Source organism: Magnolia sinica, chromosome 1 (genome assembly GCF_029962835.1).
Source record: "Magnolia sinica isolate HGM2019 chromosome 1, MsV1, whole genome shotgun sequence".
In the NCBI taxonomy this organism is placed as follows: Eukaryota; Viridiplantae; Streptophyta; class Magnoliopsida; order Magnoliales; family Magnoliaceae; genus Magnolia; species Magnolia sinica.
In genome coordinates, this window is record NC_080573.1 from 19218686 (window position 1) to 19245285 (window position 26600).

A 26600-nucleotide genomic window follows, 5' to 3' on the forward strand; every position below is an offset into this window, starting at 1 on the left:
ATTATTAGGATTTGATTGGGTATTTGATCATTTTTCTTGTTTTATATTTTCACCATGGCCACTTTTAGACTATCAAATGATGTTTGAATGGCACAAAATTGGCCCTATTTGATAGCCCATTGAGTAAGCTTTGAAATGAGCCCAAGATCATACAATTCTAACTTTATTTAAGTTATGATCCATTTACATAAGGCTCATGTGGTAGTAACGAGATCTAAGAGCAGTACGGTCATTTTCTATTATAAGGGTTTCTACGAAGATGTAAGGGATTATTATTATGATTATGAAATAAAAATTCACTTTTCTGGTATATTTCTTTTGTTTGATGCATTAAAAGCTTTGGAGAGGAGTTTATCACGGTCTCTAGCATTCAGTTGGAGAATTGTTGGGTACTTTCTGGCAATCTCTTTTTTATTTTCTTTGATTTATTTACGTTCCCTTGTGGGGTTTGCATAAAAGACTCAACAGAGCGTTTATGACTTTGATAAACTCTCAAAATATGAGTTGGGAATCTCCGTCCTATCAAACATGCTGATTATCATAACAGCATTGAGAATGTGGTTAGCAAAATAAGCCAGTCCAATCTCAAGTGATATGCTCAGTGTAAAATGGATAATGACCTGGACATTATATGCTGTATAATACCTCTTGTTTTTACAACAATTGGACAATCCTGTTTGCCATATGTGTGGGCCGTTCTAATGTGCTATCAATTTCGGGCAATAACGGATGTAGCTGGTGTATATTGAAACAAAAAACCTTGACTGGATGTAGAAAAATGCATACTTAGAGAATATAGGAAGCCAATGTCACTTGCCGGTTTTTATTCCATTTGAGAACTCTTCCTCCTTTAATTCCTTCATCAGAGTGTGTCTACCAAGCACCAATCCCCATCACATTAATTCATTTTGGTTCCTAGAGATTGGTGACCCAAATCCCATTATTATCTATAGTATGATAAAATGGGAGGGTCTCATCAGTCTTTGTTCTTACCTTTAACAAATGGTGTTGAATCTTCAATTGTATGGGTTGCATAGTAGCATATGGCACCCGCCTCACACGGGTGAGGCCTAACTCATATGAGCCACTCGCCTCACACGGGCCGCCCACTCCAAATATGCCCATGCATCTCACAGGCCACCCCACTCGAAAAATGCCCTTGCATTACTTTTTCCCTTTGAATTTGGACCACTTGGCATTTTAATTTTAATAATCCATTTAATAGCCATCAATTGGTGATTATTATGATTTTAGGGATATGCTCCATCCACAGTGAGACCCCACAATTTGGGTAGTCTGGATGTACATTAGTGCCACTGCTGAAGAGGATGAGTCAGTACATAGCTATTACCGAATTAAAACATTCATAGCTAAACCTTAAGAAATTGATAATAAAAAAGAGAATTGAAAAGATTCACTGTATGTTTGAGAAAACACCAGGTTAAAAAGAAAAACGACAACACTGAATGGCGTAACAGGCGGGGTGGGGGCATTAGCCACCGTAGAGAATTAATGAGACCGTTTGCTAAGGCGTATGTGGACAAGAGAAACGGATAATAATGCCATGTTTTTCAAGAAAGCTTTTGAACTTCATGTATTAACCGCCAACATTAGTTTGAATACTTTCGATTATGGAAAACATATTCTCAATGTGCAATTTAAATCTTTGAACAAACACTAAGTGTATACCAAGGAAAAATACCATGTAAATCTACTAACATCATCAATGAAATGCTTTACCATAAAATAAAATAAAAGCGCCTTCCCAAGAAAATGTACTAACATCATCAATGAAATGTATCTAATAGGGAAACAGAGCTTGTCACTAGATTAGAAAGTACAAATTCCAAAGGTTTATTGGCTAAACTAATGTTCACATATTTAAAGGAGAAAGGAAGTTAAAAGTGAGAAAGCACACAATGAACCATACATATTGTTGGATGATGAGACATAGATGATAAGTGTAAGGAATTTGGGATTGCCGCTAGATGATAGATATCACCTTTCTTCAAGTCATGCCTTAGTAATCTCCCATCCTGATGTTCCTTCACAAAGAAAATAGTTGGATGAAACTCAAAAGCGAAGCAAATACCAATTAGCTAGATAGGGGGACTTGGATGCCAAATGCATCTATGTGTATGTGTTGGTTTCTATACACTTAACTAAATAGATCATTTCTCAAATTTGAACACTCCAAAGATAGTGATTAACTAGAAGAAACCGCCGACAAGTAGAGCATGTGAGCCATTGCTATACTTTTCTAAATCATTTATTTTTTTATTTTTATAAATGTGTGGTCCACTTGATGAGTTGTTTGACCTGTTTTTGTTATGATCATGTATGCTTAGAAGCATCAGATGGATTGATCATCTGTAACAAGGGAGGTCCTTTTGGGCATACCACTACAACAGGAAATGGTAACAAAACAAGAAAGTTGATAAGGTAGAGCCATCCCTTTACTGCACGTGGGTTATGGTCATGTGTCAATTGAGACCGTCCATCTAGTAGGACCCATCTTAAATCATGTTCCCTTCATTTATTTATTTTTTGGTTATGTAAACCTAGCCTAAATTTCTTCAGACTGTTGGTTTGGAATCTGCCAACCAGATGGCTAGGATCATCCAATTTATATATTTTTAATCATGTTTCATCAACAACAGGGGCAATTAAATGAACATACTGAATTAGCACGTCACCCCTGTCATGTATACTATGGAAAGGTCTCTGTAATCCTACACCGGTTCCACCAGCTTTGCCATAATTTCTTCTTTCTATTAGAATTATTATATGACTAAAAGCACAACTGATGAGGGTATTTATCGAATCAGTACCGGGTCCATACACATACATACCTGCTTCTTCTTCTTCTTCTACGGCACCTTTAAGAAGCAAGCTTAAAAAGGTAGAAAAAGATGGAAGTGAGGTTAGAAATGTCTTCAAAGGAATTTATAGGTGGTTTTGACACTTGAAATTTGAAGAATGTACATCTATAGTAATTGGATTCTTGAGAATTTCAGTGTGTCAAGTTGTGTTTAACACCTTGAAATTTAAATAATCTCTAAGAATATGAAAAGTAGTTTTTTACAAAGAATTGTAAATGGCTTAAAATTAGAAATTAAATTTTTGGCCAAATTCTAAATTGTCAAAAGTGAAAATTAGCTCTAGAATTAAATTTTAATTTCAAAGGACAATAATTTGAAAAAAAAAAAATAGAACTCTTTAAATGTCATCAATGATAATCAAGCACTGTGATGTTAGTGTCTTATCCACACCATCCGTCCATTTAATCACCAACTTGTTTTAGGATATGAGCCTATAACTGAAACCCTATCCAAAGCTCAAGCGAACCACACCACAGGAAACAGTGGGAATTGAATGCGTACCGTTGAAAATTTTGTGGGGGCTAAAGAAGTTTTAGATAAAGTTGATATTTGTGTTTTCCCTTGATTTCTGTCTTTGTGACCTCGTTAATAGGTTGGATGAGAAATAAACATCACCGCGAGCCCCGGGAAGGTTTCAACAGTAGATGTAGGCTGTTGTATATTGGAACCAAAAACCTTGATGGGAGTAGAGGAATGTATGCTTATAAAACATAGGGAGCCAATGTCACTTGCCGGTTTTTGTTCCATTTGAGAACTCTTCCTCCTATAATTCCTTTACGAGAGTGTGTCTACCAAGCAACAATCCCCATCGCATTCACATTGGTTCGTTGAGATGGGTGACCCAAATCACATTATTATCTATATATATAGTATGATCAAATGGGAGGGTCTCATCAGTTTTAGTTCTTACATCACACGGGCGGGGCCTGACTCGCACGAGCCACCTGCCTCACATGGGCCACTCACCACCAGTGTGCTCCTGCATCTCACAAGCCACCTCATTCAAGTCTGGTGTGAAAATGTCCCTACATTAATCACCCCCAATATATCAATTTAATGCAGGATAACTAGTTACTTGCTCTGAAAGCTCAAACTGATAGAGCGTAGTGAATCAATCCTTTTATCTCATAGCTAGGCTCCACATCCCATGAGTTAGGTCATTGGTTGAACCCCTCGTGACCCCACATCATATGGGTTTCACTTTACACGAGCTACCTGGCTCACACGAGTGGGGCCTGACTCGCACAAGCTACCTGCTTCACATGGGCTGCCCACCCCAAGTGCCCCTGCATCTCATAGGCCACCCCACTCAAGCCTGGTGTGAAAATGCCATTGCATTACTTTTTCCCTTTGAATTTATACCACTTACTATTTTACTTTTAACCATCCATTTAATAGCCATTAATTAATGATTATTGTGATTTTAGAGATATACACCATCCACAATGGGACCCTACAATTTGTATAGTCTGGATGTACATTAGAGCCACATGAAGAGGATGAGTCAGTACATAACCATAACCGAAGTAAAAAATCAGAACAGTAAAGAAATTGATAATAGACAAGAGAATTGAAAAAGATTTAATGTGTGTTTGGGAAAATACCTAGTTAAGGAGAGAAAAACAAAAACAAAAATAGCATTGAATGACGTAATAGGTGGGATGGGGGCATTGGTCACCATAGAGAATTAATGAGACGAGAAACAGAGAAGCAGAGAATAGTGCCATGTGTTTCGAGAAAGGTTTTGAACTTCATATATTAACTGCCACCATTAGTTTGAATACTTTTGATTATGCAAAACATATTCTCAATGTTCAATTTAAATATTTGAACAAACAGTAATTGCATACCAAGGAAAAATACCATGTAAATCTACTAGCATCATCAATGAAATGCTTTTCCATTAATAAAAAATGAAAATCTACTAAGATCATCAATGAAATGTCTCTAATACTAATAGGGAAGTAGAGCTTGTCACTAGATACAAAAAGTACAAATTCTAAAGGTTTATTGGCTACACTAGAGTTCACATATTTAAAGGAGAAAGGAAGCTTAAAGCGAGAAGGCAAATGATGAACCGTACATACTGTTGGATGACAAGACTTAGATGATAAGTGCAAAGAATTTGGAGTTGCCATTAGATGGTAGAAATCGCCTTTCTTCAAGTCATACCTCAGTAATCTCCCATTCTGATGGTCCTTCACAAAGAAAATAGTTGGATGAAATTCAAAAGTGAAGCAAATACTAATTAGCTATATAGGGGGACGGTGGATGCCTAATGCATCAATGTACATGTGTTGGTTTCTATACAGTTAGCTAAATAGCTCGTTTCTCAAATGTGAACACTCCAAAGATACTGATTAAGTAGAAGAAGCCGACAAGTAGAGCATGTGAGCCATTGCTATACTTTTCTAAATCATTTATTTTTTTATTTTTATAAATGTGTGGCCCACTTGATGAGTTGCCCTACCTGTTTTTGTTATGATTATGTATGCTTAGAAGCATCAGATTGATTGATCATCGGTAACGGGGGAGGTCCTTGTGGGCATACCACTACAAAAGGAAATAGTAACAAAACAAGAAAGTTGATAAGGTAGAACCATTAGAACTGGAATGTGGTAGTGCCATCTCTTTACTGCACATGGGTTATGGTCATGTGTCAATTGAGACCGTCCATCCAGTAGGGCCCATCTTAAATCATGTTCCCTCTAAATTTTTTTTTTGTTAGGTAATCCTAGCCTAAATTTATTCGCCTCCTCTAACCAAATGTGGGCCATTGACCTTTTTTTTTTTTTTGGGACTGATAGTTTGGAATCTGCCAACCAGATGGCTAGGACCATCCAATTTATATATTTTTAATCATGTTTCATCAACAACAGGGGCAATTATATGAACATACTGAATTGGCACGTCACCCATATCATGTATACTATGGAAATGTCTCTGTAAATCTACACCAGTTCCACTAGCTTTGCCATCATTTCTTCTTTCTATTAGTATTATTATATGACTAAAAGCACAACTGATGGGGATATTTATCGAATCAGTACTGGGTCCATACACAACATACGTGGCATTTGTGATTCGGGCAGCTAAGATTGCCTGAAGGTATTTGAGCCAGGAATGTCGTGGGAATTGCATGTGCATACATACCTGCTTCTGCTGTTGCTGCTTCTTCTTCTTCCGCAGCACTTTTAAGAAGCAAGCCTAAAAAGGTAAAAAAAAGCAAAAAAAAAGATGAAAGTGAGGTTAGAAAAGTCTTCAAAGAAATTTATAGGTGGTTTGGACACTTGAAATTAGAAGAATCTACATCTATAGTAATTGGATTCTTGAGAATTTCAGTGTGTCAAGTTGTGTTTAATACCTTGAAATTTAAATAATCTCTAAGAATATGAAAAGTAGCTTTTTTAGAAAGAATTGTAAATGGCTTAAAATTAGAAATTGAATTTTGGCCAAATTCCAAGTTGTAAAAAGTGAAAATTAGCTCTAGAATTCAATTTCAATTTCAACGGACAATAATTTGAAAAAAAATAAAAATAGAACTTTTTAAATGTCATCAATGATAATGAAGCACTTAACTTATTTAATCATTTGTCTATTGGATTGGGGGACATTTCTTGGATGATTAAAAATAAAAAATGTTCAATAATGTTTTTATTTCAACAAACAAGTGTTCCCAATCAGAGTATAGGATTCTTGGACTAATCTAACTTTTGGGCTATGAGGTAGATACTGTGATTCAATAAGTTAATTGGTTTTTTTTTTTTTTTTTTTTCTTTTATACACACACATGCACACACACCACCACACACTCACGTGGTAGTGGAATTTCACCACCTATGGGTGCTCAAACCCTTAGCCAGGTGTTGAAACTCCCGAGAGTCTACCACTGGAGAAAGAGTGAGGACCATTTCTAAATGTCTGTGTATCAAGTGTCCCATTTGGCTAGAGTATTAAATAACCTGACCAGTAGCATCAGTCATATGTCAGGTCAGTCAAAAGTGATAGTCTGAACACGGAGGTTTGCCAATTTACACGTGTGGGCGCGTATCACAACATGATACATGCGTGACATCATAGCTTCCCATGAGATGCGATACTGTGTTTTGGTGTAGATCGCCTCACACAAAAGTAAGGCCAGCTTTCCCAACTCGTATGGGCTACATTATATAAATACAAATGAATGGTTAGAAGAAAAAAAACCCATCAATTTACTTCGTATTGCGTGGCTCAGCTGAAGAGTGATTTAGTCTGATTTGGAGAAAATCTACATAAACTCTGTGGGGCCCACTGTTATGTTGGTGTCTTATCCACACCATCCGTCTGTTTAATTACCAGCTCAATTTAGGGCATGATCCTGGAATTGAACAGCATCCAAAGCTCAAGCGAACCACACCATAGGAAATACTGGGAATTGAATGCGTACCGTTGAAAATTGTGGGCCTACACAAGTTAAACGGTGCGGATAAAACACATACATCCACAGTTGCGCCACAGAGTTAACTCGGTAGGCTTCCGAAGATTGAATGGATAATTCGCGGCACACGCACGAGAGTAATAAAAAAAGGTATGGCGTGGCATAGTGCAGTGCTGGCGAATCGCCTCTTCAATGCCTCTTTAACGCAGGCTTCACAGATGGTTTTGGATATACAAATTTAATTAAGTTTGGGTTACCCTCCTTTAATTACCTGAATCTTCTTCTTCTTTCCTCCATATCTTCTCATACCAAATATCATCTGTAACATCGAATGGGAATGACTTGAGCTTCGGACAGTTCAAAACCTTGAGGAGTCTTAAAGACGGCATTGCCCTTCGCATCCTCTGCCACTCCTCTTCCATCTCTTCTAATGCAAATAGCATCAAGACCTCCACTTTCCATACCCCACTCTCGCTGTCCCAAAATCTGGGACCCATCTCCCTCATCCCTCCCTCGTGAATGTAAAGAAACTGAAGATTGGGAAGGGAAGTAGGACTAAGCCACGCAGGTGTCCTTTCTCCTGGCCAGTAAATAAGATACAACTCTCTGAGGGATTTAAGAGGAGGAGAAAGCTCACCTTCAATCTTCCTTACAACTCCATCTCTTTCAACAGAAATTCCCCCAAAATCTAACCATAGAATTTGCAGATGCTGGAGCATTGATAACACATTCCATTCCCCTTCTTCTATTTCTTCCTCTGACTTTATCTTCATCGAAAGTTCTCTAAGTTTTGTCAAGCTCTTCAACTCCGAAATCCCGGATCCATTTTTATTCACAGGATTAAACCATTCTAAATTTTCGAGATTTGAAAGCTTTCCAAGCCCTTCCGGCATGCATTCTAAAGACCTACACTCTAAAATTTGGATAGCTGTTAGCTTCTCTAATGTTGTGATTGACACAGGAAGCCTTTTCAAATTGGGGCAGTCCGATAAACATAGAATCCGAAGATGATGAAGATTTCCGATTGAATCGGGCAGTGATCTTAAGGCAGAACTACTCTCTATGTTAAGATAAACGAGGTGATGTAATGACCCTATCCCACTCAACTGACGCAGGGGAGGACGTGAGGTCGAGCACCGTCTTCCTCAAGAGGATAACTATTCCGAATCCACGGAACTTCTCTAGACTCCTCACAGAGACTTCTCGAATCCACGTGGAAAGAAAGCAGAAAATAGAAATAAATTCTAATAAATTCGAAATTGATTGATGAATAATTTAAATTGAGTTCACAACCCTTTAAATAAGGGTATCAAGCAATGGGAAAGAAATCATAATCAAACTACAACTCAAACTCCTAGAATCCGCGACTTACTATAAATAGTAAACTTACTATTTATAGACGGTCGTGATGTCTACTAGTGCGCAAGGTTTTCGGCCAAAAATAGTAAGTGTCCTATTTGGCTTCACCAAACCGTTCCCGCAATTATTCTAAGCTCTTTTCACGTTGGGCGCAACTCCTAAAGCCCAACGGATGAAGAGTTATAATCAAACTAAAACTTACTATTTATAGTAAAAACGAAATTAAAACAGGGAAACAACCGTCAATCAAGGGGTTTTTTGCAATTCCAGGCTGCGCAACCCGGCGTAGCAGGGTTGGTTGGCTAAAGTAGCTCGTTCTACCCCAAAATCATATATTTTACGTCAGCTAACTCATTCCGGATTACGAGATACGCCCGATCTAAGGTCTGATGGTCCGGATCACTTCTGTCGTCGACTGGGCCTTTTCTGGTAATCTTGGCCATGAAACTGTCTGCGACCCGCTCTACATCATCAACCAATCGCTGTACGCCATATTCCTATCGAGATCACTGTCTGACAGTGAAAGAGATAACACCCTCAACCACCTTACTTCGCATAGTTTTGCTTTTAGACTTGCAATCATCTCTATGCTCTGAATGTCCATCCCTACCAACGTCCGCAGCTTGGTGGGACTGTTTCCGATGCTCTCTACAGCTGTATTCTTCACAATTCCCAAACGGCGAGACTGCTCACTGAATGCGGGACTACCTCCACAGTCCAACCTCACAAAAAAGCTCTCTTCTCTTGCAGTTCTTATTACCATATCTCGAACCATATCATGCATTTTGCAACTAACGTAGCTTCTCTCCAACTCATCTTTATCAACTCCAAGTATCAAAAATCGATTACATAATTCTGAAAAACATTCTTTTCCTATCTCAACTACCGTTTTTCCATTTTTTCCCCAAACGAAACCCTCACCAATCCACCGGTTAACCATGTCCTCAACATCAATTTCAAAATCTTCAGGAAACATGGCAAACCACGAAAAGCAAGGTTTTAAGTGTGTTGGGAGCTCTTCGTAGCTTAACTGTAGTCTCGAAATGATCAGTTCATCTTTCTTATCGATTCCCAACTCCTCGCACTCTGATATATCCCTCCATTCATGGATAGAATCACTCTTCCCCAGCATCATTCCACCCACAACCTTGATTGTCAATGGCAGTCCCCCACACCTGGCAACAATCTCCTTTCCCAAGCCCTCCAAGTCTGGATTTGTGCACTTACCTCCAGTTCTTGCAAAAGCTACTTTACTGAACAAAGACCAACTATCTTGTTTTGAAAGAGTTTGGGGATAGTGTATGTGTCTGCTCGTAGCTCCCATGGATTTAGCAACCTCTTCATTCCTAGTTGTAACAATAACGCAGCTACCCTCCACTCGGGGCAAACCAGACTTCAAGCTATCCCACCACATCCCTTCATTTGTTTGCCAAACATCGTCCAAAACTACCAAGTATTTCGCATCTAATTTCCTGTTGAGACTTTCCAATAGCTCCTCAACATCCATTCCCCTCAGAGATTCCTCTTTTACATCTAGCTTTTTTAACATCTTCTTTAGCAATTCGTCCAATTTGAAACTTTGAGAAACAGTAACAAAAACCAAGTGATGAAAAGAGTTTTTCACACTCTCACTACGACATATCTTTTGAGCGAGTGTGGTTTTACCGATTCCCCCCGTTCCAACTATTCCAATCATTGTTGAGGGTCCATCTGCTTTTAAGATCCAATTTCTAACCTTTCCTGAGTCATCTTCTAATCCTACCATTTCAGCTTCATGCATTAGGATTGGGTAGGTCAATGGCATATTCCTACCATCTTCATCTTTGCCAGTGTGACGAGGAGCTGTTTGCAAGTAGGAATTCATCTTCCCTTGCACCACTTTTATTTTTTTATTTGTTTCCATCAACCGCTTTCCCATCCGACGGCGGGATTTCAAAAGGGCAGGAGAGCAATAACTAATAAAATTGGGTGCACACCCCTGGTCTTTTTTATGGAATTGAAGATGGCAATCTGCTATTACATCCTCAGCATCATATACCAGCTCTCTTAAGTCTCTCATTATCGTCTTGAAAGTTTCTTTCCTCTCTTTTATCTTCACATGATCGGCATCCTTGATATAGCTCTGCATGTACTTTAGCTCCTGCGTTGTTTCTTCAAACCGGTCATCAAATTCAAGTAGTTGTCGACCTTCACTTTCAAGTAATGACACCAAATTATCTAGGAGAATACTGACGACAGCATCTGCCATTTCCCTGTGCAATAGTTTCATACATTTATGAAAATGGAAACAAAAACCAGAAGGTGAAGGAAAAGAGGAAAGGAAAAAAAAAAAAAAAAAAAACTAGGCAGAAAATATTACAATTGAATTGTCTATAAGAAAGTAATTGCACAATTACTCCTACAATAGATTTATTTTCACTTTATTCTGACCATTTTTCCTTATGTGTAACGCATTTTTTAGAAACTTGCAAGTCAATTTAGAACTTGACGATGTCAACCGAGATCAGCATGAAAATCTACCAACTTCCTATGTTACTCAGGTTGTTACACAACTCGTTAGATTTCGCGAAACTTGCCCAAGTTTTGCACTAATTACATGGACTTGTCGAGTTTTGTGTTACTTGGCTGAGTTTTATAGAGTGAAAAGGTTTGATTTATTTATTTATTATTTTTTTTAAAAAAAAAAAAAAGAAAAAGAAAGAAAGGAAGAAAAGTAAAGTAGGGTTTGAACCCACCACCTCTAATATAAACAAGTTGCCTTGCCTGAGTTTTGTTACAAGACTCGCCTGGTTTCCTCTTTAACTCGCCCATGTTATGCACTAATTAACTTGTTAGACTAATCGAGTTTTATGTTACTCGGGCTACTTTTTTAAAGTGAAAAGCTATGGTGGAAAAAAAAAAAAAAAAGAAGTTACAAACAAAGCAACTTGATTATATGAACTGAGCAAATAATGGGCACCATTCTATCTAAGAGCAAATAACAGGACCAATATTTTGGTTGATGCTCCATGATTTAAGCCTAGGTGAAATTGATGAATTGACACACCAACCATTGTTACTGTGGTACTGCATTACGTCCCGATGGATTGATGTAGGCAACTATGACACATTCTAGTTAGTGATGAAACCTGTCTCTGTCATCGCCTTCTCACTAGTGGGAAGTTTTTATGACTTTGTGTTGGATGGGCACCTTAAGAGATATGGTACTCCCAATAGTATCACTCCATCACCAGTTGAGATATCTAGTATGGACAAAGGTCGGATCCTGGTGAATGTCACCCAGCATGAGACAGGTGTGTGGGCAACAGGACAAGACGAAATCACAACCCGGATATGGAATGATTCGTATCTACCGAGTCGTTGAATTTAATTTCTTCAAAACAAACCTCCTACTTTGAGTGCAAGAGGATATAGGATCCAGATGATTAGACAAATCACACAGTGAATCTAATCAAAGATCTGAGGACTACGGTGATAGTGATCCAGACATCGTATGGTCGTATGAAATTAAGTTGGGAAGGAGTGAATATGGCCTATCAAAGATCAACGACGGTGAAGGCCAATAACTCGAAGAACGCATCCAACACTATCAACTCTAAGAAGAACGCTAAAGTTTCCCAACCATATGATCACATTAGAAGTGGGATAATTGAATAGTGCAGATTATTCCAAAACTTGGTATGGCAGAAGGATTAACTTTGGAACATGCACTTTTAGTGACAAAGTTACTTTCGTAGAAAGAATTATATGGGGCAGCTTTTCTCACCCTATGGGAACATATGAAGAATCACGAGGATGAATGGCATGGATGTTTTAATATACCAAAATAACAATCTACTCAAGGATTTGAATGACATGGATGTTGATGAGGCAGAGTAATGATCCTCATGTGTATGAGGAACTTGATTATAGACACCCTGATCCATAGCTCAAGTGGTAGACAGAGTGAAAGATACCTCATTTCAACACGAGGTCTTGGTATCGATCCCTAGTGGGGGTGGCTAACAATGAAGTGTGACCTGACAGTGGGTGTACCAATGAGCTAACAGAAAAAAAACAAAAAAAGAACCCGATTATAGGTAATATTGAGAAGAACATAGCACATATGTGGCGAAGCAGGAATGTAAAGTTGAGGGTAATGCCTATTGAGGTGTTTCCTAGCTGATTTTTATTTGCAATCACATACTCACTTTCCCCATTATATTCATGTTATATCTACAACGTTCATCCATTTTTTAATTTTTTTTTCCATATGAATATGGGGTATGAACCCAAAAAGGAAATCTGATCCAAATCATGTGTGATCCCCATGATAGGAAAGAGTGGTAACTGAATGCATGCCCACCATTAAAAACTAAAATCCTCTTCAGGGCTAGAAAAAGGGGTGCGGCTTCCTGGATCCCTTGACTAATGTAGCTTACATTAATGCCGTCCATCCATTTTAACGATTCATTTATGGTCATTATTCTAAAATTGAAGCAGATCCAAATCTCAAGTGGACCACACCACAAGGAAATAGTGGTAGTTGACCATGAAAAACTTCTTATGGGCTACAAAAGTTTTTTTTAATTATCGAGCTTATATTTGTTTGGGCCCTTGATACCGATCTTTGTGACCTTATCGACCTGTTTGATGGAAAATAAACATTCAGTTGGGTCTCAAGAAGTTTTTAATGGTGAGTATTCAATCACCACTGCAAGGCCATCAGCCGAACTTTGGGCAAAATTATCCATTGATTCTATGTCAGAAAACGATCATCAATGAATCAAAGGTTTGGATTACTAGATGGATATTATTTTGAGATCGATGGGTTGTCAGCCATTCAGTTTAATCTCTATCTCTACTATATATATATATATATATATATATATATATATATATATATATATATATATATATATATATATTCTTAAATCCTTACCTAGTTACTCTAATCATTTACAGCAATCCAGGCCGTCCAAATCGTGGGTCCCTTTGTAGATGGAGCAAAGTCTCAAAAATCTATGACAAAAGCCCTTTCCAAAAATCAAAGCCGTTCAAGTTACCTATCAAAGCCTTTCCCATGAAGTAGATGGAGCAGAGTCAAAAAATCAAGGTCGTCCAAATCGTGGGTCCGAAACTGGCCCGAACTCGCCCGATTGCTGACCGAGCCGAGTTCGGGCTGGACAAGTTGGCCTGGTAACCAGGCCGGGCTGGGTTTAGGCTGGTTTGGCTGGTGACCGAGCCGGGCCGGGTTGAGCCCAGTTCAACTCGGTTCGGCCCGATGTACACCCCTATTCGGGCCCTTCATGATGCTATGCTTTTCAGTATTTCGCTTAGCTTTCACCAAGTGGTCATTGAATCCGACTCGCAGTTTGTGGAGGAGGCCTTCAAGGGTACCTTAAATCTTACTTGGAAATGGAACTACTGGTTATCAAGAATTAAGGACCTTAAGGAGAAGGGCAACTTCTCCATATCCCTCATTCCTCGTGAAGTTAATGGACCGGTTGATGGCCTTGCAAGATAAGCGGTGGCTAATCAGGGGAAGTTGGCGATGGATAATGTGCATGCCCTCCCTCATTTCATTAGGGGCTTATTCTTTCTTGATAAAGTGGGGCTGGGGGGTTTAAGGGAGTCATGATTTTCTCTTCAACTAATTACCACCAGTCTGGAGTCTGTATATTGATATGATAGGTGGCCAGGCCTCTTTTTGTTTGCTCGTGTCCGCCGGAAGGTCTTTGTAATTTCTCATATATATATATACACATTTTCTGAAAAAAAAAAAAAAGAAGAAAAATAGTCCATCTGAGATTTGGATCTACTTCATTAGTGGTGATCATGCCCTAAAATCAGATTTCAAAACAGATGGACAGCGTGGATGTAAGTCTCATATATCATGGTGGGCCCTACAGTCAGGGGTCCACCCACCCCGGTGGATCCAGTGATCCACCCAAACTGCACCCCAGAAAAAGATCCATCCACTGTGGAATTATCTCTTTGGTCCTTCACGTAGGTTTGTATGACTGGGATGAAAAGCAGAGATGGTTCACAACAGGACAGTGGACTGTATAAAAAGTGTAATGGTTGGTGTTTAATCACCACATTTTGATGATGCTGTGGTCTTCCAGGGGTTGTGATCTCTTTCATTTTTGGGATCATTTATTATATGAAGCTTGCAAAATAGATGAATGGCATGGATAGGTCACATCATCATGCTGGACCCCCAAGCACTGTCCAGTATTCCACCGCCGCTTCAGTGAGCAATCCAAGGAGGCGGTTTGGCTAGTGATGCTGCCAGCCTGCCACTAGCCGAGTGGCTAATAGTCGGTGCTCTGTAGGCTCCACCATGATGTATGTGTTTTATCCATGCCGTTCATTAATTTTTTCAGATCATTTTAGGGCAAGATCCAAAAAATGAGGCAGATCTAAATCTCAGGTGGACCATACCATAGGAAAATAGTAGTGATTGAATGTCCATCATTAAAAACCTCCTGGGCTTGTTATAATGTTTATTTGATATCCGACCTATTGATTTGGTGTACAAACCTAGATGAAAGGTAAAAACAAATATCAGCTTGATCCAAAACTTTTCTAGCCCCATAGAAGCTTTTAATAGTGCGTGTTCAATCAACAATTGCTTTCTGTGATGTGGTCCACTTAAGATTTCAATATACCTCATTTTTGGGCTCATATCATAAATTGGAAGGCATGGATGAAACACATACATCACGATGGGCCCACAAAGCACTGACCACTTGCCATTGATAACTCCCCATGACTCAACAGGAAACAGACGGCAACACATGGGTCAACTTACTATGACATTCTCTATTGCCCATTTCCTATGATTTATCATAAATCATAGATTTGAGAAAACCAACAAGGTAGGATGCAAGATTGGGTCCTGTGCCACACAACACCAACTTAGTGGTGAGTTGACGTGGCAAAGTTATGTGGCCCCACCATGATGTATGTGTCATATCCATACCATCCATCCATTTTTTGAGATCAAATTTAGGCATGAGCACAAAAATGAGGCAGATCCAAACCTCAAGTGGATCACACTACAGAGGATAATGACATCCACCATTGAAGCCTTACTAGGGCCACCAATATTTTTATATCGATCCTGTTCATAAGGTCACACAGACCTGGATGAAGGGAAAGCAGAAAAATCAGGTTGATCCAAAACTTCCTGTGGCACCTAAGAAGTTTTCGATGCTAAGTATTCAATCTCCACTGCTTTCTATGGTGTGGTCCACTTGAGGTTTGGATCTGCCACATTTTTGGGTTCATGTATTAAAATGATTTTACCTCAATCACAACAATCCATTTATTAAAATCTAAATAACAGAACCACACATTCTATCACAACTTCCATCATTTAAATACCTATTGAGAAGTGATACGGTGGGCTATATGAATGGAAACTTTCCCATGCACATGGTTGTACTTGGAATCGTTGAAATCCACATCAACTGCCTGGACCGTCCATTACGTCCAGCCCGCTCTTCATAGACAACCTTTAAAATATCATAATGGTCAGATGATTTAAACCATCCATTCAGTGGCTTATAGAGATTGATGGACAAGATTCCTCATTAAAGATGAGCCACAGTAACCGATGTTTCAGACCATGTGATAGCTTAGTTTTTTTTTTTTTGGTTATGAAAGAACATTAGACTAGATGTGTTGTTATATTTAGTTGAATTAAATAGACTATTAAAAATCGAGAACCAAAAAAGCAAAATAAATTTTGAGAAAGAAGAACTTATTGAATGAGTCGAGGCGTGACTGAGTCACTCGGCTTGAAATCGAATTTGCTCCCCTTGGACAGCGTCCCAAGTGCAACAGGTTTCCAGAGCAATCGACCTCCAGGATACAACGACTATAACCCGGTCCCAGCGGTGCACTCACTGTACACGGGCTCGAACCACTTGCAGTTTAATCCGAAAGTGCTGAGTTGACTCAGCGATGAACTCAGTAGAAAATTGCTTAAAACCGAATATCAGAGAGCGTTTTATAAGAGAAGAATTTTTCGTATTTGAAACTGGAATCGGTTGTCTTTATATAGACTCCGAAGTGGTGCATAAGCACCCTTTATAAAAGGTTAGGTCCGTTGGGTTTAAACCCAACAGGTGTGACCAACCGGAAGGGACGCATCTCTCTGGTTTAAAACGAAAAAGCGCAAATGCGAGTATACTCCCGCACATACAGTCCTGCGAATACCCATACACACACTCACGCGAGTACACACACCGCACCCGCACCCGCACCTGCGCCCACGCCCAGCCCAGCCCAGCCTATCCCGTCCCGTCCAGTCGCGTCGCGCACGCGCACGCGCACATGCACATGGACTCGGACTCGGAATCGGACTCGGCTCGGCACGGCACGGCTCGGCTCGGCTCGGCTCGGCGCGCGCGCGCGTGTGGTCAATGGCATAGATTAAAGCTATTGGCATTGCCCCCCCACAAGACCAAATTCATATGCCCCCTGAAAGGGGCTCAAGCCCTAGGCAAAAAGACTATCTTATATACAAGATAGTTTACCTTTTTAAATTCGATATGGGACAAAATTCACAACTCAAAAGTACTACAACTTTTCAAAATTGGAGGAAAATTACTGAAAATTGGAAAATTTAAATTTTAATGCTATTTTAAAACAAAATACAACAATCCACACATGTTTTAAAATAAAACCCTTTCGGATTAAAGCGTAATAGTTGTGCAATGGTGCCGGTGTCACCATAGACTTGAACCGACATTAGAGTAAGCAAGACAGGTCTACAGGAATCAGGTGACACCATAATCTTGAACCTGAATCATTTTAATGTAGATCGCAAGTACATGCCACTCACACAACTCTTCCTCTGCAAGTGATTCTGCGGCTCGGTGCGTTTCGGCCATACACCATTACCTGGATTTCATGAGTGCTCTAGAGAATTCGCCTAAATTCTCATAGGAAGCGGCCTCCACCTCACACCCATATAGGTGAATTCCATCAAGTGTATGCAGCAACTGTATACACCACCAAATATATGGCTATGGATTCATTAAGAGTTCTAACAACTCATCCTTCTTCGTTGCTGCTCGCACTGTACACCATAGAAGGGGCTCATACAACTCAGTGCAATCGTCTACCTCGTGTCTTGTTGTTTACCCATTGAACCTATCTCATGGGATCTCCAGTTGTATAGGTTGGGTTGCTGACACTGGCAGCTCATATATTAGGCTCAGCCTCATTCCCTTCAATGTATCATTGACTAACATTTTAGATAGTCCTTTAGTCAGAGAATCTGCTAGATTCTTTTCTGACCTCACAAAGTCAATAGATATGACTCCATCACGCAACATATGCTTCACTATGTTGTGTCTGAGTCTAATATATCTGCTATTTCCATTATATATTTTACTCTTTGCTTTCGCTATAGCTGCTTGACAGTCACAATGAATAGATACGGCCGATACAGGCTTTGGCCACAATGGTATATCAGCTAAGAGATTTCTAAGCCACTCGGCTTCTGTTCCAGCCTTTTCTAAGGCAATAAACTCGGATTCCATAGTAGACTGAGCGATATATGTCTGTTTGGTAGACTTCCAAGAGACTGCTCCTCCACCTAAAGTGAAGACATATCCACTCGTGGATTTTGTCTCGTCTGAATCACTAATCCAATTAGCATCACTGTATCCTTCTAATACAGCAGGAAAACCATTATGATGTAAACCATAGGCTATACTGCCTTTTAGGTATCTCAAAATTCTAGACAAAGCATTCCAATGCTCTTTTCCAGGGTTATGTGTATATATACTTAGTCTACATACTGCAAAAGCAATGTCTGGTCTAGTGCAGTTTGTTAGATACATAAGGCTACCAATTATTCTGGAATACTCCAATTGAGACACACTATTTTCTGTATTCTTCATGAGAGTCACACTATAATCATAAGGAGTACTGACCGGTAAACAGTCAAAATGGTTAAACTTTCTCAATGTAATGAGATTGAGATAATATAATAACACCATTTTTCCTGGTTACTTCAATACCCAAGATTACATTAGCCTCTCCTAAGTCTTTCATGTCAAACTTAAATGACAAGAATTTCTTAGTTGTATTAACTAATTTAATATTAGTTCCAAAAATAAGTATGTTATCAACATAAAGACATATAATAACATTTTCATTTCCAGAAATTTTACTATATACACATCTATCTACATCATTTATATGATAACCATTTGATTTTAAAACACCATCAAATTTTTCATGCCATTGTTTAGGAGTCTGTTTTAAACCATATAATAATTTAATTAGTCTACATACTTTATTTTCTTTTCCTGATATCTTATAACCCTCACGTTGTTGCATATATATTTCTTCTTCTAAATCTCCATTTAGGAAAGCTGTCTTAACGTCCATCTGGTGTACCACCAGTTTATATATGGAGGCTATCGCTATTAAGACCCTAATAGTTGTAATTCTAGTTACAGGAGAGTAAGTATCAAAGTAATCCATTCCTTCTTTTTGTTTAAAGCCTTTCGTTACCAACCTAGCCTTAAACTTATCAATAGTCCCATCTGGTTTTAGTTTCTTTCTAAACACCCATTTACAACCTATTGGTTTATTTCCAGGTGGTAGGTCTACAATTTTTCAAGTGTTATTAGATATAATAGATTCTAACTCATCATTTATTGCTTCCTTCCAAAAGGTTGCATCTGGAGAGTTAATTGCTTCTATATAGGTTGTAGGATCATCTTCTACTAAGAAAGTGAAAAAACCATCTCCTAGGTTAGTTTCTCTTCTAACCCTAGTACTTTTTCTTGGTTGTATCTCTTCTACTACTTTCTCGTATGCATTTTTACTAGTAGATGTAATATCTGATTCATTGACTTCCTCTATTCCTATAGATTTAGATTTCATAGGGAATATGTTCTCAAAGAACTCTGCATCCCTAGCTTCTATAATTGTATTAGGATCTAGAATACTATCCTTAGTTTTTAAAACTAGAAACCTATAGGCCGCACTATTTTGTGCGTAACCTATAAATACACAGTCGGTCGTTTTAGGACCTAACTTTCTTTTCTTAGTTTCAGGTAATCCTACTTTAGCAAGATACCCCCACACTTTAATATATTTATAACTAGGAACATGATTCTTGCATAGTTCATATGGTGTTTGTTCAGAAGATTTAGAAGGAATCCTATTTAGAATATAACAAGCAGATAGAATTGCTTCTCCCCACATATTTGAGGGTAAGCCTGAACTATTTAACATAGCATTCATCATCTCTTTTAGAGTTCTATTCTTACGTTCTGCTATTCCATTCTGTTCTGGTATATAAGGAGCTGTAGTTTCGTGAACTATTCCATTCTTTTCACATAATTCTCTAAATTGAGAAGATTCATATTCACCTCCTCTATCTGTTCTAAGTTTTTTAATTTTTATATTTAACTGATTTTCAACTTCAATTTTATATTTAGAAAAAGCATCTAAAGCTTCATCTTTGTTCCTTAACCGATAGACTCTAGTGAACCTAGAGTAATCATCTACAAAAGTTATATAATATCTTTTTCCACCTCTAGACATGTGATTTCTAAAATTACCTAAGTCGCTGTGTATTAACTCTAATAGAACAGATGATCTTTCTATTTGTTTAAAGGGTTTTCTAATGAATTTTGATTCGACACATGTTTCACATTTGTCAAATTCTTCATTAGATATATTAGATAATAAACCTAATCATTTCATTTTCTTCAAAGATGCTATATTCACATGACCTAATCTACTATGCCATAGATAAAAAGGTTCAACGATATAAACAGAACTGAATGTCTTCTTATTATTATCATTAGATACATTTATAATGAATAAACTATCGCTACAATACCCCTTACCAACAAAAGTTCCATTCTTAGTCATTACAAGCTTATCTGAATCAAATACTAACTTAACATCAGCCTTATTGAGGAGTGAACCAGAGATCAAGTTTCTTCTAATGTCGGGCACATGTAGGACATCATTCAACATTAGAGTCTTTCCAGAAGTGAGTTTCAGAAGTACTTTCTCTTTCCCTACAACTGGAGACGTTCTAGCATTACCCATGAACACCTGTTCATCATCTCCTGATATTTGGTAGGAGGTAAATATGCTACGATCCTTGCACACGTGCCTAGTTACACCAGTGTCTAGTACTCACTCCAAGTTCTTTACAAGGAAGACTTCTGACACCACAGCTACTATCATGTCAGACTCATTGCCTATTTCTGTAAGATTAACTTGCGGCTTATCTTTGTTTTTCTTAAGCTTGCAGGTTTTGACATGATGCCCAAGCTTTCCACAGTTGTAGCAGTTTCCCTTTTTCTTGAATTGATTGTTTGCATTCTTCTTTTTGAGCCTGCATTCATTTGCATAATGTCCAGGTTTGCCACAGTTATGACAGTTGCCCTTTTTCTTATTATTTGCCCGACTTGATTCCACAAGATTCGTCTTTGAATCTATTTCATTTTTATTTTCTTTTTTGTCCCTGATTCTATTGGTCTCCTCTATTCGTATGTGTACGATAGTGGTTTCCAAAGAAACACCGTTCTTTTTATGTTTCATTCTATTCTTATATTCTTTCCAGGAGGGTGGTAACTTTTCTATTAGTACTCCTGACAGAAATACTTCATCCAACTTAATTCCTTCTGTCGATAGTTCACAAACTAGACTTTGAAAATCATGAATCTGATTTGTGACAGGTATATCGTCTGTCATTTCATAATGAAGGAAATTAGCAATTGCATGTTTCTTAGCGCCTGCATCTTCTAATATGTATTTCTTTTCCAAAGCAGTCCATATGTCTTTAACAAACACGTAAGAAGCATACACGTCATATAGTTCGTTGGATAAAGAGTTTAGAATATAATTTTTACAACTATTTTTATCTGTTACTTCAGTTTGATTTGCTGGATCTATAGTAAATGATTCAGATAAAATGTATGAAACTTTCAGGGTGGTCAGAGCGAACATCAATTTCTGTTTCCACCGTTTAAATGATTGTCCAGCGAACGGTTCGATTTTGGCTAACTCAATAGAAGCATTTACTGTTACTGTAGCCATAGTCTATGTAATTCAACAAATTTCGATTTCAAGATTGTTGTTATATTTAGTTGAATTAAATAGATTATTAAAAATCGAGAACTAAAAAAGCAAAATAAATTTTGAGAAAGAAGAACTTATTGAATGAGTCGAGGCGTGATTGAGTCACTCGGCTTGAAATCGAATTTGCTCCCATTGGACAGCGTCCCAAGTGCAACAGGTTTCCAGAGCAATCGACCTCCAGGATACAACGACTATGACCCGGTCCCAGCGGTGCACTCACTGTACACGGGCTCGAACCACTTGCAGTTTAATCCGAAAGTGCTGAGTTGACTCAGCGATGAACTCAGTAGAAAATTGCTTAAAACCGAATATCAGAGAGCGTTTTATAAGAGAAGAATTTTTCGTATTTGAAACTGGAATCGGTTGTCTTTATATAGACTCCGAAGTGGTGCATAAGCACCCTTTATAAAAGGTTAGGTCCGTTGGGTTTAAACCCAACAGGTGCGACTAACCGGAAGGGACGCATCTCTCTGGTTTAAAACGAAAAAGCGCAAATGCGAGTATACTCCCGCACATACAGTCCTGCGAGTACCCATACACACACTCACGAGTGTACACACACCGCACCCGCACCCGCGCCCGCGCCCACGCCCAGCCCAGGCCAGCCCAGCCCGTCCCGTCCCGTCGCGTCGCGCACGCGGACACGGACTCGGCTCGGCTTGGCTCGGCACGACTCGGTTCGGCGCGCGCGTGCGCGTGTGGTCAATGACATAGATTAGAGCTATTGGCATAGCTCCCCCCCACAGGACCAAATTCACATGCCCCCTGAAAGGGGCTCAAGCCCTAGGCAAAAAGACTATCTTATATACAAGATAGTTTATTTTTTCAAATTCGATGTGGGACAAAATCCACAACTCAAAAGTACTATAACTTTTCAAAATTAGAGGGAAATTACCGAAAATTTGAAAATTCAAATTTTAATGCTATTTTAAAACAAAATACAACAAGTTGTAATGGAATTAACTACTTTGGAGATGTCGGTCAGTAGAAACATGAGTACAACAACAGCTAAAGAAGCAAGAATCACATCAATCAAAATGAATGAACCTTCTGATCAATAGCATGCAAGGTTGGAAGGTCAAGATCGAGCAGAGAAAAATGGATCGAATGATAAACTGGATGCAGCTACACATCTACTAAAGGTGAGTTGCATAGAATTGTTTATGTTTCTTTTTCTTAAAAAAAAAAAAAAAAACACTTTGGCCACTCAATCTAAGAATTGTAAAATGGACAGTTATTTAAATAATAATCCGGCATTTAAAGGTATAGGATCACTCTCCTTATAAGCCATGATAAAGCGGTAGAAGGAAGCATACCGGTATGAATGATGAGCTTTGTAAAAAGAGAGAGAAGGAAGATGGATTCTTCGATCAACAGGAGAAAGAAGCACTTTGGTCAGTTAATGCTATATCATCAGCTCCTTAAAAATTGTAATAAAACTGTAGAAAAAATAAAATAAAAATACACATACTAGTTGTCTACCCATCTATAGTGTAATCTATTAATCTCTTGTGAAAGAATAATAAATTTTCAAACTGTTCATTAGGTCCAATATACATTTCATGGGCTACCATGCAATGTCACACCAATTTGACAAATATTAGCCATTTGATCCATGGCCTTTAATGTAGACGTCAATATTATTTATAATACATTTACTTAGTAGGGGCCATCATTTTTTTTTTTTAATTTATTTTACACACGCACACACACCCCCACACACTCACGCTGTGGTGGGATTTCACCGCCTATGGATAATCGAACCCTTGACCGGGTGTTGAAACTCCTAATAGTCTACCACCGGAGCAAGAGTAAGGATCCAGTAGTAAGCGCTATCATGGATTGCTTGTGTTTCTAAAGAATCACACTTGAGAAGCCCATCCACTGTTATGTTTATTCTCCATCCAACCCGTTGGTAAGGTCACACGTACCTAGATGAAGGGAAAACACAAATGCAGGTCTGGTTCGTTTTTGGGCTCATGCACTAAAATGAGCTGAAAAAATAGATGGACGGCATAGATCCTCAATGAGTACATCAAGGCAGGCCCACAGTCAGGCCGCGATGTGTTAGGAGAGGCCACAGCCACCTACTGTCTCCGCCACCTACTGCCTCATTTTTTGGCTCCTACTTTAAAAAGATAAAATAAAAGCGATGATAAAACACTTACATCACGGTGGACCCCACGGAGCGCTGCCCGGACGGAATAGTAATCCGTCCGGGCAGGGGTAGGACGCAATCCGCGTCCTGATCCGAAAGTCAGATTAGTTGATACCAATCTTTGATTGGTGGACCCGTTTTATCTTAAATAGGAAAGAGGGAGATTTTCATATCAACCGTTCGTTCACCAAACCTCATCGTTTTATGATCGGATAAATGTAATTTTTGTTTACGACACATCTGATCTGGGACATATAAATCCGCGTCCGTTTTATGCATCTCCATTATCGGGATTGCGTACTGACACTTCACGATCGCTACTGGACGGTACTCTTTGGCTCCACAATGATATATATGTATTTATCCATGCCATCCATCCATTTTAGATCATTATTTTAGGGCATGAGCCCAAAACTGTGGTTGATCCAAATCTCAGAAGAACCACACCATAGGAAAACAGTAGTGATTGAAGGTTCACCATTAAAAAATTCCCAAGGCCCACTGTAATGCATTGTATATCCTCTCTGTCATCCGTTTTGTCGGCTTATTTTACGGCATGTCCCAAAAATGAAGCAGATAAAAATTTCAGGTGGAATACACCACATGAAACAGTAGTCATTCTTTCTCCGTGGGGCCCACCTCTATGCTGCCAGGATTGGGTCTCTCTGTCTCCTTATATTAACTTCTATATTTCTTCACTCCAAAATTCAACAAACGACTCAATACGATGAGCTCACTCTCTAACAAACGCATGTGCCAACCTGGCATATATATATAGGACATCAGAACCGTCTATCGAGTGGGGCTCAATGTATAGATCATCTGGCCAAAAATTCAGGCTAGTCAACTCTCTATTAACTTCAATCTTCCAACTACGCAGCAGAATCAAGAAGCTAGTTATAAGAAGATTAGAAAGATTGATGGAAAAACTGCGTTCCTAATGGGACTCCACACGTGTGTATAGGTCCACCCATGTGTCAACATGTGATGCGTGTGCATGATCCAGAATGTCCATAAGGCGGACATTATAAATGGGAGCGGATTAGGTGTGGCCCGGCATCACCAGCCGCAGTCCGGCCCTTATCATGGGGCCCATCTTGATGTATATATTTTGTATCCACACCGTCCATCTATTTTTCCATATTATTTTAGGGTATTAACTCAAAAATAAAACAGATCCAAATCTTAGAAGGACTATGTCGTAGGAAACAGTGGTGATTGACCATTAATACTTCTTGTGGGCCACAAAAGTTTTGGATCAAGTAGATACTTAGCTTTTCCCTTCATACAGATATTTTTAACCATATCAACAGGTTGGATGGAATATAAACATTACAAAACAAGACGGTGGGCCTTAAGAAGTTTTTAACGGTGGGGCACTCAATCACCACTGTTTCCTATGGCATGAGATTTTGATTAGTTTCATTTTTGGGGACCATAACTTAAAATGATCAGGCAAAAATGAATGAACAGTATGGATACAAAATACCTACATCAAGGGGGGCCCAAAGTAAGGGTCGCACCATCTTAAGGCAAGTTTGGTATACACTTACTCCACTCTCATCAGAAATGGGAGCGGATTGCCTCTGACCAGGGCCCAGGCTGTGGGGGGTCCCCATAGATATATGTGACAAATCCACTCCATCCATCTATATATATATCCATGATGGAAACCTTTTTAACACCCACTGTGATGTTTATTTGTCATCTAACTTGTTTATAAGGTCACATGGATATGGACGATGGGAAATTACAAATATCAACTTATCCAAGACTTTTGTGGCCCATATGAAGATATCAACAGTTCTGTGGTGTTGTCCACTTAGCTTTGGGTATACTTCAATTCTGGGATAATGCCCTAAAATGACTTAGAAAAACAGATGGACAGCCTACCTAAGACACATACATCCACGCCATCTATCCAGTTTTTAGCTTATTTTAGGATGTCCAGCCCAAGTAGTAGATCCAAATCTCGGGTGGACCACACCATAGGAAAAATGGTGATTGAACACCTACCATTAAAAACTTCTCAGTGCTATGGTTTATTAGCCATCTGGCTAGTTGGTAAGGTCAAACATGCTTGGATGAAGGGAAAACACAAATGTTACCTAGATTTAAAACTTTTGTGGCTCAAAATCACCACTATTTAATACATTGATGACTTTGGACGTATCAGTTAGTTGAAACATCAAACAACATCAGCTAAAGATGCAAGAACCACATCAATGAAATGATTGAACCTTGTGATCAAGAGCATACAGGATTGGAAGGTCAAGATTAATCAAAGAAAAGAGGTCCGATCATAAACTTGATGCATCTATTAAAGGGAATCTGCCTAGGATTGTTTATGTTTCAAAAAACCAACTTTGGTCGGACAATGCTGGTCACTCAATCTATGAATTGTAAATTTGATGGTAATTTTTAAAAAATAAAATAAAATAAAATAAAAAATCTAGCATTCAAAGGAATACATCCCATCCCTAATAAGTCATGATAAAGCGATAGAAGAATACCAGAATAAATGGAGAGCTTGTAAACCGTAGAAGAAGGAAGATGGCTTTTGCAATCAGTTGGCCACTGGAGATTAGAAATGGATGAGGTAGCATAGAAAGAACTAATTACTTAAGATTTTTATTTTATTTTTTTAAAGCATTTTTCAAAGGTAACG

General features: G+C 38.7%; 1 protein-coding gene and 2 long non-coding RNA genes across 3 annotated transcripts; 1 reads left to right on the forward strand and 2 right to left on the reverse strand.

Moving 5' to 3' along the window:
* Positions 1-1720: 1720 nt before the first annotated feature.
* On the reverse strand, positions 1721-3790 carry LOC131242295 (uncharacterized). The gene is made up of 2 exons (XR_009169582.1): positions 2853-3790; positions 1721-2045 (listed from the first exon to the last, which is right to left on the reverse strand). It is a non-coding gene; the product is annotated as an uncharacterized LOC131242295 (long non-coding RNA).
* LOC131242297 (uncharacterized) lies at positions 1860-5604 on the forward strand. Its single transcript, XR_009169583.1, has 2 exons — positions 1860-1961; positions 4998-5604. It is a non-coding gene; the product is annotated as an uncharacterized LOC131242297 (long non-coding RNA).
* On the reverse strand, positions 4931-26600 carry LOC131242285 (disease resistance RPP13-like protein 4). Its single transcript, XM_058240838.1, has 5 exons — positions 26446-26600; positions 9149-10910; positions 7571-8405; positions 6036-6089; positions 4931-5080 (listed from the first exon to the last, which is right to left on the reverse strand). The coding sequence occupies exons 2-5, from the start codon at positions 10904-10906 to the stop codon at positions 5049-5051; spliced, it is 2679 nt and encodes an 892-aa protein (XP_058096821.1). The 5' UTR covers positions 10907-10910; positions 26446-26600; the 3' UTR covers positions 4931-5048.

Coding starts and splice junctions, on each gene's coding strand:
- LOC131242285 (XM_058240838.1), bottom strand. CDS start 10,906: ATGGCAGATGCTGTCGTCAGTATTCTCCTAGATAATTTGGTGTCATTA. Junction 8,406..9,148: donor GTGATCTCGATAGGAATATG/GCGTACAGCGAT, acceptor CCCCTGCGTCAG/TTGAGTGGGATAGGGTCATT. Junction 6,090..7,570: donor GAAAGAAGAAGAAGATTCAG/GTAATTAAAGGA, acceptor TTACCTTTTTAG/GCTTGCTTCTTAAAAGTGCT.